At 55.5% G+C, this 13,991-nt stretch overlaps 2 protein-coding genes across 2 annotated transcripts; both read right to left on the bottom strand.

Moving 5' to 3' along the window:
• Positions 1-4,828: 4,828 nt before the first annotated feature.
• On the bottom strand, positions 4,829-5,761 carry LOC136302533 (olfactory receptor 14C36-like). The gene has a single exon (XM_066206008.1). It carries the CDS (start codon positions 5,759-5,761, stop codon positions 4,829-4,831), a length of 933 nt encoding a protein of 310 aa, XP_066062105.1.
• Positions 5,762-8,015: 2,254 nt separating this feature from the next.
• On the bottom strand, positions 8,016-12,332 carry LOC136302500 (serine/threonine-protein kinase pim-1-like). The gene is made up of 4 exons (XM_066205974.1): positions 11,790-12,332; positions 11,613-11,663; positions 11,041-11,407; positions 8,016-8,101 (listed from the first exon to the last, which is right to left on the bottom strand). Exons 1-4 carry the CDS (start codon positions 12,330-12,332, stop codon positions 8,016-8,018), a joined length of 1,047 nt encoding a protein of 348 aa, XP_066062071.1.
• Positions 12,333-13,991: the final 1,659 nt, after the last annotated feature.

Genomic DNA, 13,991 nt, shown 5'->3' on the forward strand with positions numbered 1-13,991 from the left:
TGCTCCAACCCCACCGCTTCCCGTGTGAACGACTTCAGGGAATTCATCTCCAATCATCCCCCCTGGCTTCGGAGCCCCTCATAACACGGTTCTGCGCCTAAAATTCCTGCCATGCTCTGTGGCCTAAAGAGCCCAGTTACAGCTCCCCAAGTTCCCCCCAAGTGCTCCCAAACCGTACACGTTCCCTCCGAGGACCTCAAGTCACGGTTCGGACACAAAAGTGTCCCCCAAGTGCCTTCCCGGACCCCAAACGCCCCGTTCAGGCCACTTCCGTGACTACAGCTCCCAGCATGCTCCGCGGCGCACCCAGAGCCCTATTCCAGCCGTGACTCCATCTCCCGCCATACCCTGCGCCCCTCCGACAGCCATTGGAGTTGCGCCTCAAACTCCCGTGATGCTCCTCGGCCCCGTTACACCGTGTTCTACCCGCGCCTACAACTCCCATCATCCCCCGCGCCACAGAGAGTCCCCTCAGGGCCCCCCAAGTGCCCGCCCGGACGTCGAATTATCCGACAGAATCCTTTAGTGCCCCGCCAAGGGCCCACGCGGTACCCCCAAGTGTCCTCCAGACCCTTAAGTTCTCTAGAAATTCCTTCCCCAGCTCCAAAACCTCCCCAAATGTGCCCCAGAAACGTCTCCGTGGACCCCAAAGTAGCCCCTTTTACCCTCTCTGAGAAAATGATGAATACGGTTACAAAAGGACTAAAAACAGGACTAATTAGCATAAGAAGGGACAAATCAATAGCCAATAGAGGTCAATGAATTAATGAAGGGAATTGTGTTACTTAGAACAAATGACCAATATTTTTTTAGTTGCTAAAAATGTATACCTTTTTCAATATAAATATAAAATTAGGCATGTAAAGAACAGTAATAACATTATAAATCTGGAAAATATAATTATATTTTAAAACTAATTACATTTTATTTTTTAAAAAACATAAATTTTATATGTTTTGTGATGTCAGTCCTTGGTGGGTGAGGTTAGATAAGGTGAGGTTGGGGTGAGGAGCAGGTGTTCCAAACAAGGTCAGCCTGCAAGGGGCTCATTCTTCACCATGCCCAGACCTCCTAAGGAGACATTCCGAATTAAGATCACTTGGGGAATGCTTCTGTCACTTCTTCAATGAACTGAAATATTAAAAATGTGCCCTTGATTAAAAAAAAAAAAAAAAGAAAAGAAAAAAAAATCATGAGATGCACTTGGAAATCTTCCTCCATAAGAGAACTCCAAACTGGCTCCAAGCAGCTGCACAAGCCCTGGAGACTTGAAGACAAATGAAGAGAGAGAAAGAGCTCGTGAAGGTATTCTGTATTTTCATGAGCCCCACATTGGATTTGGGGCTGAGTCCAGGAAACTTAGGCATGGAGAGAGGGTTGAAGAAGCTGCTCAAGGAGGCAGAAGCAAAACTCCAAGTCTCTTGGAGCCTCCCTGGGCCCCACTGAGGGCAGGGAGTGCCAAAGGCTCCCCAGGGACTGCTGAGAGCAGATCCTTGAGGCCAGGATTGCAGGGAGCCGCAGGCTGTGAGCAGGGAACTGCAATGCTGAGCAAGGCCTGGGCTGGTTGGAGGGAGCAGAAAGGCCAAGCCCTTAGCCCAGGCCTGGCACAGCAGGGCCTGTCCCTCCCGGGTGGCTCGGGGCTGGTTGTGGGGCAGTGGGATGGGAGGGGCAGCAAGGACAAATGGCACAAAGCTGCAAGGCCTGCCAGCCTCCTCAGGGAGGGGCCGGGCAGGAGCAAAGTGCAGGCCCTGAAAGGAAAGTTCCTTCTGTGGGGCCTGCAGAGGCGCTGGCAGAGCCCAGGGGACAAAGGCCTGGGTGCCTGTGGCCCTGCCAGCCCTGCCCAGCCCTTGGCCATGTGTCCTGCAGGCTGTGCCCCCTGTGCGTGCTGCTGCTGTGCCCTGGCTGGCTGCACACGCCCATCTCGCTGTCCCCCCAGCATTTCTCAGCCCAGCATTTCTGTGCCCTCCCTGGGCTCCCTGCACCCAGCGCTGCTGGCTCCTGGCACACAGAGCCAGGCCATGGCCCGGCCTCACGCTGGGAAACCTCCTGCACCAAAATTCTGCCCTGGAGGTTTCCTTCTCATCCCAGTGCCAAGGAAAACTCTGTCTCCTGCTGTTCACAAATAGAGAAGGGCTAGTGGGAGATGTGCTGATCAGAAGCTGTTTGGGGTACAATGACCATGAAATTATAGAGTTTTTATATATTCTGTGAAAGAAGGAGGGGCATCAACAAAATTCTGCAGTGGATTTACAGAGGGCAGACTTTGACTTATTCAGGATGCAGATTTGGGGAGTGCCAAATCAAGTACTGACATTTTTAAGGGAAACAGCCCTGAAAAACAAAGGGGTCCAGGAAAGATGGACACAAATCAGGAAAGAAATCTGGAAGGAGCAGGAACAGCCTGTCCCTCTGTGCCAAAATATGAGCTAGCAAGGAAAATGACTGACCTGCTTGGACATGGGGCTTCAACAGGAACTCATGGGAAAAAAAAGGAGGGTTCATTGCTATTGGACAGAGGGGCAGGAAAATCAAGAAATGTTGAAGGATGTTGTTAGGTCATGCAGAAAGAAAACTAGAGAGGTGAAAGGTCAATTAGGACTTAACCAGGTTGCTTCTGTAAAAGATAATACAAATGGTTTTATAAATATATTACTGGAAAAAGGAGGTATAAAGACAACCTCCATTATTTATTGGATATGGTTGAGGGGGAATATAGTAACTAAATTGAAGGAAGGGCTGAGGTACTTAGCCCTTTCTTTGCCACCATTTTCAACAATAAGACACGTCCTCAGGACAAGTGTTCTCCTGAGCTGGTAGATGGGCAAAGAGAGACGGACAGCCTGCCTGTAATCCAGGAGGAAGCAGCTGCTGACCTGCTGAGCCACTCAGATGCTCACAGGTGTCTCAGGGACCAGACAGGACCCCTTCTAGGGGGATGAGGGAGCTGGTGGATGAGCTCCCCAAGCTGCTCTCCATCATTTCTCATCAGTCCTGGCTCAGCAGGGAGGTCCCAGAGGACTGGAGGTGCCAATGTGAGCCCATCCCCAAGAAGGGCTGGCAGGAGGATCTGGGGAACCCCAGGTCTGTCAGCCTGACCTCGGTGCCCAGCAAGGTTATGGAACAGATCACCTTAAATGCCATCACACGGCACCCACAGGATGGCCGAGGGATCAGACCCAGCCAGCGTGGATTTCAACATCTGCATTGATGGTCTGGATGAGGGGATTGAGTCCACCATCAGCAAATTTGCAGCTGACACCAAGCTGGGTGTGAGTGTGGATCTGCTGGCGGGTAGGAGGGCTCTGCACAGGGCCCTGGACAGAATGGATCCAGGGCCCAAATCCCACAATGGGAGGTTTAACAAGACCAAGGGCCGGGTCCTGCACTTGGGCCACAACAACCCCTGCAGTGCTACAGGCTGGGGACAGAGCAGCTGGACAGTGGCCAGGCAGAAAGGGACTTGAGGGGACTGCTGGACAGCAGGCTGGACATGAGGCAGCAGTGTGCCCAGGTGGCCGAGAAGGCCAATGGCTCCTGGCCTGGATCAGGAATGGTGTGGCCAGCAGGAGCAGGGCACTGATTCTTCCTCTGTGCTCAGCACTGGTGAGGCAGCACCTCGAGTGCTGTGTCCAGTTCTGGGCCCCCAATTTAGGAAGGACATTGAAGGGCTGGAGCATGTGCAGAGAAGGCCAACAAGGCTGGTGAGGGGTCTGGATCAAAAGTTCTGTGAGGAGTGTCTGAGGGAGCTGGGGTTGTTTATCCTGGAGAAGGATCAGAGGAGACAAGGTGGTGTCAGGGCACAGGTTGGACTTGATGATTTCCAAGGTCTTTTCCAACCTTGCTGATTATGTGATTCTCTGAAACCACCCTTGGATCAGTTGCAGGATGAGCTCTGGGCCTCCTCTTCCGAAGGTGCAGCAGCCCAGGTCCCTCAGCTTCTCCTCACAGCCCCAAAGCCCATCCTGTCAGTCCTGCAGAGCCTCTGCAGCCCCTCCTCATTGCCCAGAACAGGGAACCCCACAGCCAGACACAGCAGCCCAGATGTGCCCCCCTGGCCTGTGGTGCCTCTGGCAAGGGAACAGCACCAGGCACTGCAGGAGCCTGCAGAGAATTCCTGAAGCACTTGTAGGATGATCCTTCTCCCCAAGGGATATGCCCATGGTGTGATGCTGTTTGCCCCCAACCTGCCCACAGCCACCCTGGGGCTGCTCATGGGGCTTTTCTCTACTGAGCTTTGGCCTGGGCGTGTTCTGGAGAGAGCCTGGGCAAGGAGCCTGGAGCCCCCAGGCCCTGCCCTGAGGCGTCAGCGCTGCCCCAGCGGTGCCCATGGCCTGTCCCTGCTGCAGACCCGGCACTGCCACCCCCAGCCCTGTGCCCGGCCCCGAGAGCCCTCAGGCCCTATAGCAACACCAGGGCCAGGAGGGCAGCAGGGCAGGGCCACGGGAGCAGCACTGGCAACACCAAGGGCTGCTGCTCCTGGGCACAGCTGCTGTGCCTGCCCTGATCTGCCCCCAGCTCTGCACACAGACATTGCTGCTGCAGCTCCAGAGAAGGGAAAAAACCTCGGGATCTCCAGTGAAAACTCTCCTGGGAGATCCTTTAGTTCCTTTAAAAGCCACTGGGAGCGCAGTTCTTCACTGACACAGTCTGTGGCCACAGAAAACTTAGAGAGAAGGAAAAGAAGAAAGGACACAATGAACATCATTGCTTTGTGAACATCACTGAAAACTAAAACAAAGGAAAAAACTGACAATCAAACCAACACTATCAAAGATGACACAATCATTACAAGTTTATTACAAGTGATTTGCAGAAACTGGCCAGCAGTTTAATGTTTCTGAAATCGTCCAGTGATCAGTGTCCACACTGCAGCCTTGAGCTTCTGGTTCCTCAGGCTGTAGATGACGGGGTTCAGGGCTGGAGGCACCACCGAGTACAGAACTGACAATACCAGATCCAGGGATGGGGAGGAGACTGAAAGTGGCTTCAAGTGGGCAAAGGCTACAGTGCTGACAAACAAGGAGATCACAGCCAGGTGAGGGAGGCAGGTGGAAAAGGCTTTGTGCCGTCCCTGCTCAGAGGCAATCCTCAGCACGGCCCTGAAGATCTGCACATACGAGAAAACAATGAACACAAAACAGCCAAGTCCTAATGAGGTAGTGAAAACCAAAACCCCAAATTCCCTGAGGTAGGATTTGGAGCAGGAGAGCTTGAGGATCTGTGGGATTTCACAGAAGAACTGGCCCATAACATTGCCCTCGCACAGGGGCAGGGAAAATGTATTGGCCGTGTGCAGCAGAGCATTGAGAAAGGCACTGGCCCAGGCAGCTGCTGCCATGTGGGCACAAGCTCTGCTGCCCAGGAGGGTCCCGTAGTGCAGGGGTTTGCAGATGGACACATAGCGGTCGTAGCACATGATGGTCAGGAGGGAAACCTCTGCTGAAATGAAAAACACAAATAAAAAGAGCTTTTCAGCACATCCTGCATAGGAGATGGTCCTGGTGTCCCAGAGGGAATTGTGCATGGCTTTGGGGACAGTGGTGAGGATGGAGCCCAGGTCGGTGAGGGCCAGGATGAGCAGGAAGAAGAACATGGGGCTGTGCAGGTGGTGGCCGCAGGCTATGGCTCTGATGACGAGGCCGTTGCCCAGGAGGGCAGCCAGGGAGATGCCCAGGAAGAGGCAGAAGTGCAGGAGCTGCAGCTGCCACGTGTCTGCCAATGCCAGCAGGAGGAAGTGGCTGATGGAGCGGCTGTTGGGCATTTCTTCACCCTGGGCATGGTGGACTGTTGAAAGAAGACATTGAGAAGCTGTGACAGATTTCCTTGATTCAATCCTATTTTATTAGGAATTCCCTCAAAAGTATTTCTGTTGTTTTGCAGAAAATTCAGTAAAGTTTTATTTTTGAGTTCATTTTTGTGCTGCTTAGTTACTGCCACATCTTCAGCATTGCTCTCAGCCTGAACACTGGGGAGCCCAGAGGGAAAACAGAGCCTGTGCCCCAGTGCAGTCAGACCAGCTGGTCCTGCACAGATACCCTTTGCTCATTACACCTCCCTCTACATCAGGGTGATTGGACTTAAACCTTTCTTGAAAACTAAAGTGGACTATCTGTAAGCTGCAATTTCAAAATTAATTTCCCTAAACTTTTCTCTCCCTTTTTTTTCTGTGTTGTTGTAAAGGAAGGGATATCCAGGGCTTGTCTTGCTCTCTACTACCTGGAGTTGTGCCTACTGGGAGCTGTTTCACTGTATCCAAGCCTTGTCCCTGCCAGTGCTCCCAGAGCCCAGCCCAGCCCTGGGGGCTGAGCTCTGCCCTGCACACCCCTCCCAGCCCAGGCCACTGCCCAGGGGCATCTCCCTGGCAGCAGGGCCTTAAGGGCATCTCAGACCAACAGAGATGCTGCAAGCCAAGGTGCTGCTGCTGCTGTCTGTAGGTAGAGGAGGGTGAGGAGGCACTTTCTGAGGGAGATCTGAGACAGATCTGCTGATGCCAAGGGTGACAGTGCAGGAGTCTCAGTGACACAGACAAAGCTGACAGCCCTTTCCCTTTCCTTTAGGACAAAGCTGAGAGCAGTCCTGGCCATGCAGCACCCTTTCCACAGCAGGAGGAGTCTGCCCTGCCGGGGTCACTCCTTCCACCTCCAACTTCACCCCACGGTCCATGAGGATCTCCAGGCAGGCTGAGAGCTGCCCTTAGCAGGTGGCAGATCCCCTGGCCTGGCCAAGAGCCCTCAGGGCTGCAGCACCTGCTCTGCACAACAGCCATATTCCTAAGGAACCAGCAGCCCATCCCAATGAATAGGGTGAGTTACACTGATGGTTGTCAATTCCATTTCCTGCCTAGAAATCCTGAAACTGCTTCTGAATGCTGTTCCCCTCAACTCTTGGACACCGACCCACACAGAGCTGGGAAAAAAATCCCCTGGCCACTGGCTTACAAGTGAGTTATGTCAAAGTTAGAGCTCTGTGGGAAATCTCTATCCATCCCTATCCTTTTAAAATATCTGTATGTGGAGGTGTGCATAGATGTGTCTAGTATGGAAAGGAAGGAGTGCACAAGCAACATGACTGAAAACTTCACCCTGTGTTCATTCCATACCCAAGGGAACAAAGATGTTATGGAAACTCTTGTATAGATAGACCCTTCTGTCCATGGGTACAGAGACATCCCAGAGCCCCTGGCACACACAGACCCTTCTGTCCATGGGTACAGAGACATCCCAGAGCCCCTGGCACACACAGACCCTTCTGTCCATGGATACAGAGACATCCCAGAGCCCCTGGCACACACAGACCCTTCTGTCCCTGTAGGACGGAGCGTGGCGGGTGGGGGGCGGTTGGTGGGCAGCGAGTCCCGCACAGCAGGCAAGACCCGGCTCCAGCCCTGCCAAGGCTCAGTGCCGGCTCCTCTGGAATGGGAAAGCCCTTCAGCCTTGTCCCTGCACAGAGGGGCACTGCTGGCCTGGCAAAACTTGTTGTCTTCCCCACGAGCTGCAGGAGATGAGAACACAACACTTGCAAACACTGACTGCAAGCCACAGCTCTGGCTGCTCCCCATGAACCTCGGCTCTGGCACCACTGTCTGCCCCAAGCTCCAGGGGATGCAGTGCAAGCCCGGCTGGGCTCTGCCCTAGGGCCATCCTGCAGGGACAGCTGCAAACAGGGAGCATTTGGCTGCCACAAACAGCCAAGCCAGGGGTGGAGGGCAGCTGGTCCAGCCCGGACTGCACTGCTGTGTGCTGTGCTCTGGGCTCCCCGCAGAGGGGACTGCACTGGTGTGCCAGAGGAGACAAAGAAGCTTCAGCTTCAGCCTAACTGAGGTGGGTGGGTGGGCTGGGAAGAGTGGGGTGGCTCACGGGACTTCACAGAGCTCATCCTGCTGGAAGGATGAGGAAAAGGGAGCGGGAACTCAGCAGTGAGGAGAGCTGAGGGCAAGAGAGCAGCTCTGAATGACACTAAAATGCCACCAGACCTCTGAGGCATTGCTGCCCCTCAGCCAGTGACAGGATGAGTCCCTAAGCCTGGGGCACGGTCTTCCTCCTGGTGACAGGCACCAAGGATGGCAATAATGTGATGGAGACTGCAATTAGCTGGGCACTCACTGGGGGAAAATAGGGAGCAGTTGTGAAGGAAAATGCAGGTGGGGGACAGAACTGTTCAGAGAAGGGCTGAGCTACAGCTTGAGCAAGCTGAAAAATGTCATTTGGCGTCACCCCAGATTGATTTCATTTCAGAAGGTATTAAACAAGTTAATTTTGGGGGGGTGTCATGTTTTTCCTTGGAGATGCACTCTCTGCAAACTTGAGCTGCATTGCCAAAATGCTCAAGGCAAGTCTGCTGCAGGTCACACCGTTTCTTCTTTGGCTGATCCCGGCCCGGTGCTGAGCTCCAGCAGAGCCCTGGCAGAGCCCAGAGCAGCCTCAGCATCCGCAGAGCCCGGCTGCAAGGACAGAAACCAGAAACCGCCCGTCAGCTGAAGGCTCCTGTGCCCTTGTCCCAGCCGCCCGCAGTGCCCAGGCCATGCTGGCCGTGCTCAGAGCGGGGCCCAAAGCTGCCCATCATTGCTGCCTTTGGCAGCAGAGCAGGAGGGCAAGACACGTGCCCAGCCTGCAGCCAGCCAGGGCAGATCCACCTCCCCAGCAGCTGCCCAGAGCAGGATGCTCCTGTGCTGGCTGCCATCTCCCAAAAGCTCTTACCCCACCCGTGCCAACAAGATGGGGACACACCTCACGCCATCCGCCACGGGAATAAAAGCTGCTCCCAAACCACGTCCTCAGCCTTCTCCTTCATCCACTCCACAGCTGGTCACAAGCACTTCCCAGTCAAGACTGGACACCACCTAGAAGACTTCCTTTAGATAAACAATCATCAAATTAACAAAAAGAGATTACAGACAAAAAATGGAAAAAAGGGAAAAGGTAAAAGATCCTATCTCTGTCAGAGGTTGAGGAAGCCCCCATGCCCTGCATGCTAGGGAAAAACCCACCCACCAGTGAGGGAAGCCCATGCTTTCACTCTTCCCCCCCTACATTGCCCCCCAAAATAATGGTGATCCCAAAGAGAACAAAGGGAGTGGAGCAGCCCAAGTTCTTCCTTGCCGGCAAAGCAAAGCAGCCGAGCACAGGTTCTGGAGTCCCACCTCTGCTCCCACCTTGGGGCTTTGTTTGTGTCGCGCTGGCTGCCCCAGCCCCAGCCCAGGGCATGGTGGGGGGTGGCGGCTGTTGGCAGGGCCAGGAGCCGACTCCCATTTCAGAACCACCCCAGCCCGTGCCCCCAGCCCTGCCAAAAAGCAGCTTGGCAGCCCACTGAACAATCAGTTGCATCAGCCCCAGTAAAGGGGGGAACCTTTGGTTCCTGGCCAGGCTGTGCAATGCCCAAATCTGGGAGCATCCCCCTGTGTGTGAACTCATCTCCAAATTGGCTGTGGAGCCTGGCTTTGAAGAAAGTGCCAGAATTGAAGTCCATCACCTTCAATTGCTGGTGGCCAGGTTCAGGAAGAGGTTGTCATCCTTGTTGTCGTCCTCGCTGTCTCCAGCAGCAGCAGCCCCACCTGGTCCAGCTTCTCCAGTGGCTCCTTCTCCTTCCCTGGGGGTGAGACCAGGCTGTCAGTGTTCTGCCCAGGGCCCCAGCTGTCAGTGAACCAGCACAAGCCAAAACAACTCGCATGGCAGCCACCAATGGTGGGCAGAGCAGCTCAGCTCCAGCAGAAGGGCTGCCTGTGCCCACCTGATGACCCCTGTGCAGTGACACAGGCAGCACAAAAAAGTCTGGGTTTTTTTGCTTCTGATTGCCAAGGCATGTGTGCAGCTGGAACTTACCAGGGCCCTGCATCAAAATGAGCCTCTGGCTCTCTCCCTTCTTCTACTCCAGATGAATATCCTGCATCCAAGGATCACCAAAAAGGTCTTCTAATGAAGGCCTTTCCATGTCATCCACGGATAAACAGCACCTGATGAGATCCTTGCACTCTGTGAAGAGAAACCAGAAACTGCCAGTCAGTTGGAGAAGGCCCCTGGCTGCTTTGCCCCATATTCCCATGCCCAGGCCATGCTGGATGTGCTCAGAGCTGGGCCTAAACATTCCCATCAATTCCCTGCTTTGGAGGAGAGCAGGAGAGCAGGACATGTGCCACCTCCTCAGCAGCTGCCAGAGCAGGATGCTCACGAGCCAACTGCTGTCTCCCAGCACTGGTAATCCCCCCGTGCCCAGAGATGAGGATCCACCTTGAGAGAGCCGTTGTGGCAGCGGGAGCTGGCCCCAGCTGATGTTCCAGCCACTCCTGAAAGGGTGCTGACCGCAGACCATCTGGTGCAGGAGCATGCCCAGGGACCAGATGGTAGCTGGCTCACCATAGTACCAGCCAAAGTCGGTCCATTCTGGGGGGCTCTATGCTGGTGTTCCTATGGAATACAGATGGAGTTCATCAGGGGGATGCTGCTGCTCCCAGAGCCTGGCCCCAGCATCCCTGGGCATGTGGGGACTGCCCCAGTGGCACATGGTGTGACCCACTGCCCTCCCACCAGGACCTGGGACTTGTGTGAAAAATTGCCATTGGAAAAGAAACTACTGGTGTTGGAAAAGGGCAGCAGAAGCCCTGGAAAGGCCTGACCAGAACAAGAAAAACCCACTCAGAGCAGGAGGAAAACCATGCCTTCCTCCTCCCTGCCTGCATTGCCCCAAATAACATTATGAAAACAAGACAAAGAAGGCCAGAGGAGCAGTCCAAGCCCTTTCTCACCTGCACACCAAACTGGCTGGTGCATAGGTTCTGACTCCACGCTCTCTGATACCTCCACCCACGGGTGTTTTTGTCGGGCTGGCTGCCCCAGCCCCAGTCCTGGGCAGAGTGGCTTGCAAAGGCTGCCAGCAAAGCTGGAAGGTGGGCCCCAACCCACCCCTGCTCAAAAGCAACTCAGCTGAAGCCTCAGTGCCATGACTGGCAGCAAAAGGGAGAATCCCCACTGCCACACCCAGGTTGGGCTGTGAGATGTTGGGCCATCAGATGTAAGCAACTGGGAGCACGTCGTTGCGTGGGCTCACCTGCAAACTGCGTGTATGCCGTGTCTTGAAGGTAGGTGCCACAGCCAAAATCGATCAATTTGGCCTGCCCAGTGGCCAGGTCAACCAGGATGTTCCATGGTTTGATGTCTCTGTGCAGGACCCCGCAGCTGGTGCAGTGCCGCACGGCCTCCAGCACCTGGTGGAACAGCTCCTGCGCCACCTCCTTGGACAGGAACCACCGTGCCCGAATGAAATGCTGGAGGTCCTGACACCGCTGCGGGCACTCCAGCACCATCACGATTTCACTGGGGAGCTCAAGCCACTCCAGCAGCTGGACGACACCAGGGAAGCCAGTGGAGACCCTGTCCAGCAGCACGATCTCCAGCGGTGCGCTGGTGCCATTGGGCTGTGGGAGGATCACGATGCCGTCAGTGGGGCTGAGGCCGTGCCAGGGGTGGGGAAGCCCTCACCCAGCCCGGGATGTTCTGCACCCTCCGCTGGCCCCACGCCCGCTCTCCCTCGAGGCGTCCTGGCGGCTTCCATCTTGCCGGGCCTCGGCTCGTCCCCGCCCGGCATGCCCCGGCTTCTCCCGCTGGCCTCCGCTCACTCACCAGCTCTCCCCAGTGCCGGACGCGGTTCCGTGGCACCCTTTTGATGGCCACCTGCAAGCCAAGGGGAGCAGCGGGCTTAGCTCGCTGCCCACGTTGCCCACGCTGCCCAGCCCCATGCTCTTCCTCCTCCGCCCTCCTCCTCTTCCTCCTGCGCCTGCCGCCAGCCCTGCCGCTCACCGGTGCGCCGTCCGAGAGCCGCGTCCCTGCGAAGACTCTTCCGAAGCCGCCGCGCCCCAGCAGCGAACCCAGCCGGTACTGCTCCTGGAGGCCCTGCTGCGCCTTCCCTGCCGGCGAGACCTGGCTGTCAGTGCTCGGCCCGGGGCCTGCAACGGCCCCCGAGCGCCCCTCAACCGCCCCGGGCCGGGAATCCGGAGGCATTCGCTCCTGGCAACGCGACAGCGGCAGCTCGGGGCCGGCGGCCACGCTGCTGAGTGGCGGAGCTCGGGCCGGGGAAGACGCAGCGGAGGCGGCGGGAGCGGCCGCGCCGCGTGTGTCCTTCGCGGGGCCCGGGAGGGGCCGGGGCCGGGGCCAGGGCTGGGCTTGGCATAGGTGGAGGCAAAGGGCGGCAATTCTGCCGCAGCCCCAGGCACTGACCCTCGTCCGGTACCGCCATCGCCAGGACAGCCAGAGCCCGGCGGAGGCGAGACCGCGGCTAGAGGCCCAGGGCCGGGGGCGGGGACGGAGGAGCCCCGCCCGGGGCTGGGGGCGGGCCGGGGGCATGGCCCGGCCCTGCAGGGGAGAGGGAGACTGCGAGAGGACTGGGACACCGGGACAGGGAGATCAGGAGAGGGTGTGGGACGGCGGGAGAGGGAGAGGAAAAGCAGGAGGAAGTCGCCAAAAGTCGCTTTTTCTGCTGCTGCTGCCGCTGCTGCTGCTGCTGCTGCCGCTGCTGCCACTGCTGCCGCTGCTGCCGTAGCAACTGAAGCCCCGGGGCCGTTTTTCCCCGGGTCCGTTTGTCCGTTGCCCGCTCAGCCCCACGCAGAGCCCCGCGCTTCCCGGTGGCAGCCCCGAGCCTGTCCAAACACGGGAACTTTGCCCACAGGAGCCAAGACCCAGAGTCTTGACTCCTGCACTGTGGCAGAGCAATCCCCTTGGTTGCTGCTGTGCATTGTCCCTGCTGAGGGTCAGACACTGTCAGAGCACATTCCCTGAATGCAGAATTCGTACCTGGCCCAAGCACTGCACTTGTGTCTCCAGCATTGCTTTCCAAGAAAAACAGGGGAAGGCAAATTGTGTGTAGCTCATGGTATTTTACAGCATCTCCAACTTGCCAAATCATGGATCTTAGAGGTGAGATCCATTTGTAGTTCATGGGATGGAGAAGTAGTGCAAGATGGAAAAGGGGAGCATCAAAATCATTTGACAAGGACATCTTTGATTGCTTCTTTACAGTTTCATTTCATTTCTTAAAAGCTCCTTCAGTTTTCCCAGAATCTTCTCCACACTCCTGTCTGCTCTTTCCAAGAACACTTCCTGGAGAACGAGGTGCAGCTTCTGTCACAAGACGTGCCACCAACTGCAGCTTCCCTTGGCTTTCCACACCGTGTGTGCAGTAGGAGTCTTGCAGCAAAGCAGGACAAATATTTGAAGAACTTGACAGCTTGTCTGTTCTTTTCCTTGTGGACTTGGGAGTTGTGCCCTTGGTAAGGTTTTCATTGTTACTGTTGTACCCTAAGAAAACAGGACGGGGTACCAGGGGAACCTGCTGGGAGTCTGTTATCATCCACCCAGCCAGGAAGAAGAGGTGGACAACTTAATCTATAAGCAGCTGAAGAATGTTTCAGGATCACCAGGCCTTGTTCTTGTAGGTGACTTTAAGCTGCCAGATATCTGCTGGGAACTTAATACCGCAGGAAAGAGGCAGTCCAGGAAGGTTTTGGAGCGTATGGAGGACAACTTTTTGTTGCAGCTGGTGAGTGAGCCCCACCAGGGGAGGGCCTATGTTCGACCTGTTGTTTGCAAATAGAGAAGGGCTGGTGGGAGATGTGGTGGTTGGAGGCTCCTTGGGACACAGTGATGATGAAATTATAGAGTTCTCGATATTTGGTGAAATCAGGAAGAACATCAAGAAGACTTTTACACTGGACTTCCAATCAGCAGACTTTGGCCTATTTACGAGACTTATTCAGGGAGTTGCTAGGGAAGCAGCCCTTAAAAACAAAGGAGTCCAGGAAAGGTGGGCGTGCTTCAAAGCAGAGATCTTGAGGGCAGAGAAACAGGCTTTCCCTGTGTGCCAAAAGATGAGCTGACGAGGCAAAGGTCCAGCCTGGATGGGCAAGGAGGTTTTGAAGGAACTTAGGAATAAAAAGAGGATGTATCATCTTTGGAAGGAGGGTCAGGTCAAGGAGTATTTAAGGGGATTGCTAGGGCATGTAGGAA

Source organism: Chamaea fasciata, unplaced genomic scaffold (assembly GCF_029207755.1).
Source record: "Chamaea fasciata isolate MVZ Bird 193981 ecotype frontalis unplaced genomic scaffold, bChaFas1.0.hap1 SCAF_29, whole genome shotgun sequence".
NCBI classification, from domain to species: Eukaryota; Metazoa; Chordata; class Aves; order Passeriformes; family Sylviidae; genus Chamaea; species Chamaea fasciata.

What these genes read in the sequence shown, in the direction of transcription:
- LOC136302533 (XM_066206008.1), bottom strand. Translation starts at nt 5,761, where the DNA reads ATGCCCAACAGCCGCTCCATCAGCCACTTCCTCCTGCTGGCATTGGCA.
- LOC136302500 (XM_066205974.1), bottom strand. Translation starts at nt 12,332, where the DNA reads ATGCCCCCGGCCCGCCCCCAGCCCCGGGCGGGGCTCCTCCGTCCCCGC. An exon ending in GGCTCTCGGACGGCGCACCG is followed by an intron (nt 11,664 to 11,789) that starts GTGAGCGGCAGG and finishes CTTGGCTTGCAG; the next exon opens with GTGGCCATCAAAAGGGTGCC. An exon ending in GGCATACACGCAGTTTGCAG is followed by an intron (nt 8,102 to 11,040) that starts GTGAGCCCACGC and finishes ATTTTCCCCCAG; the next exon opens with TGAGTGCCCAGCTAATTGCA.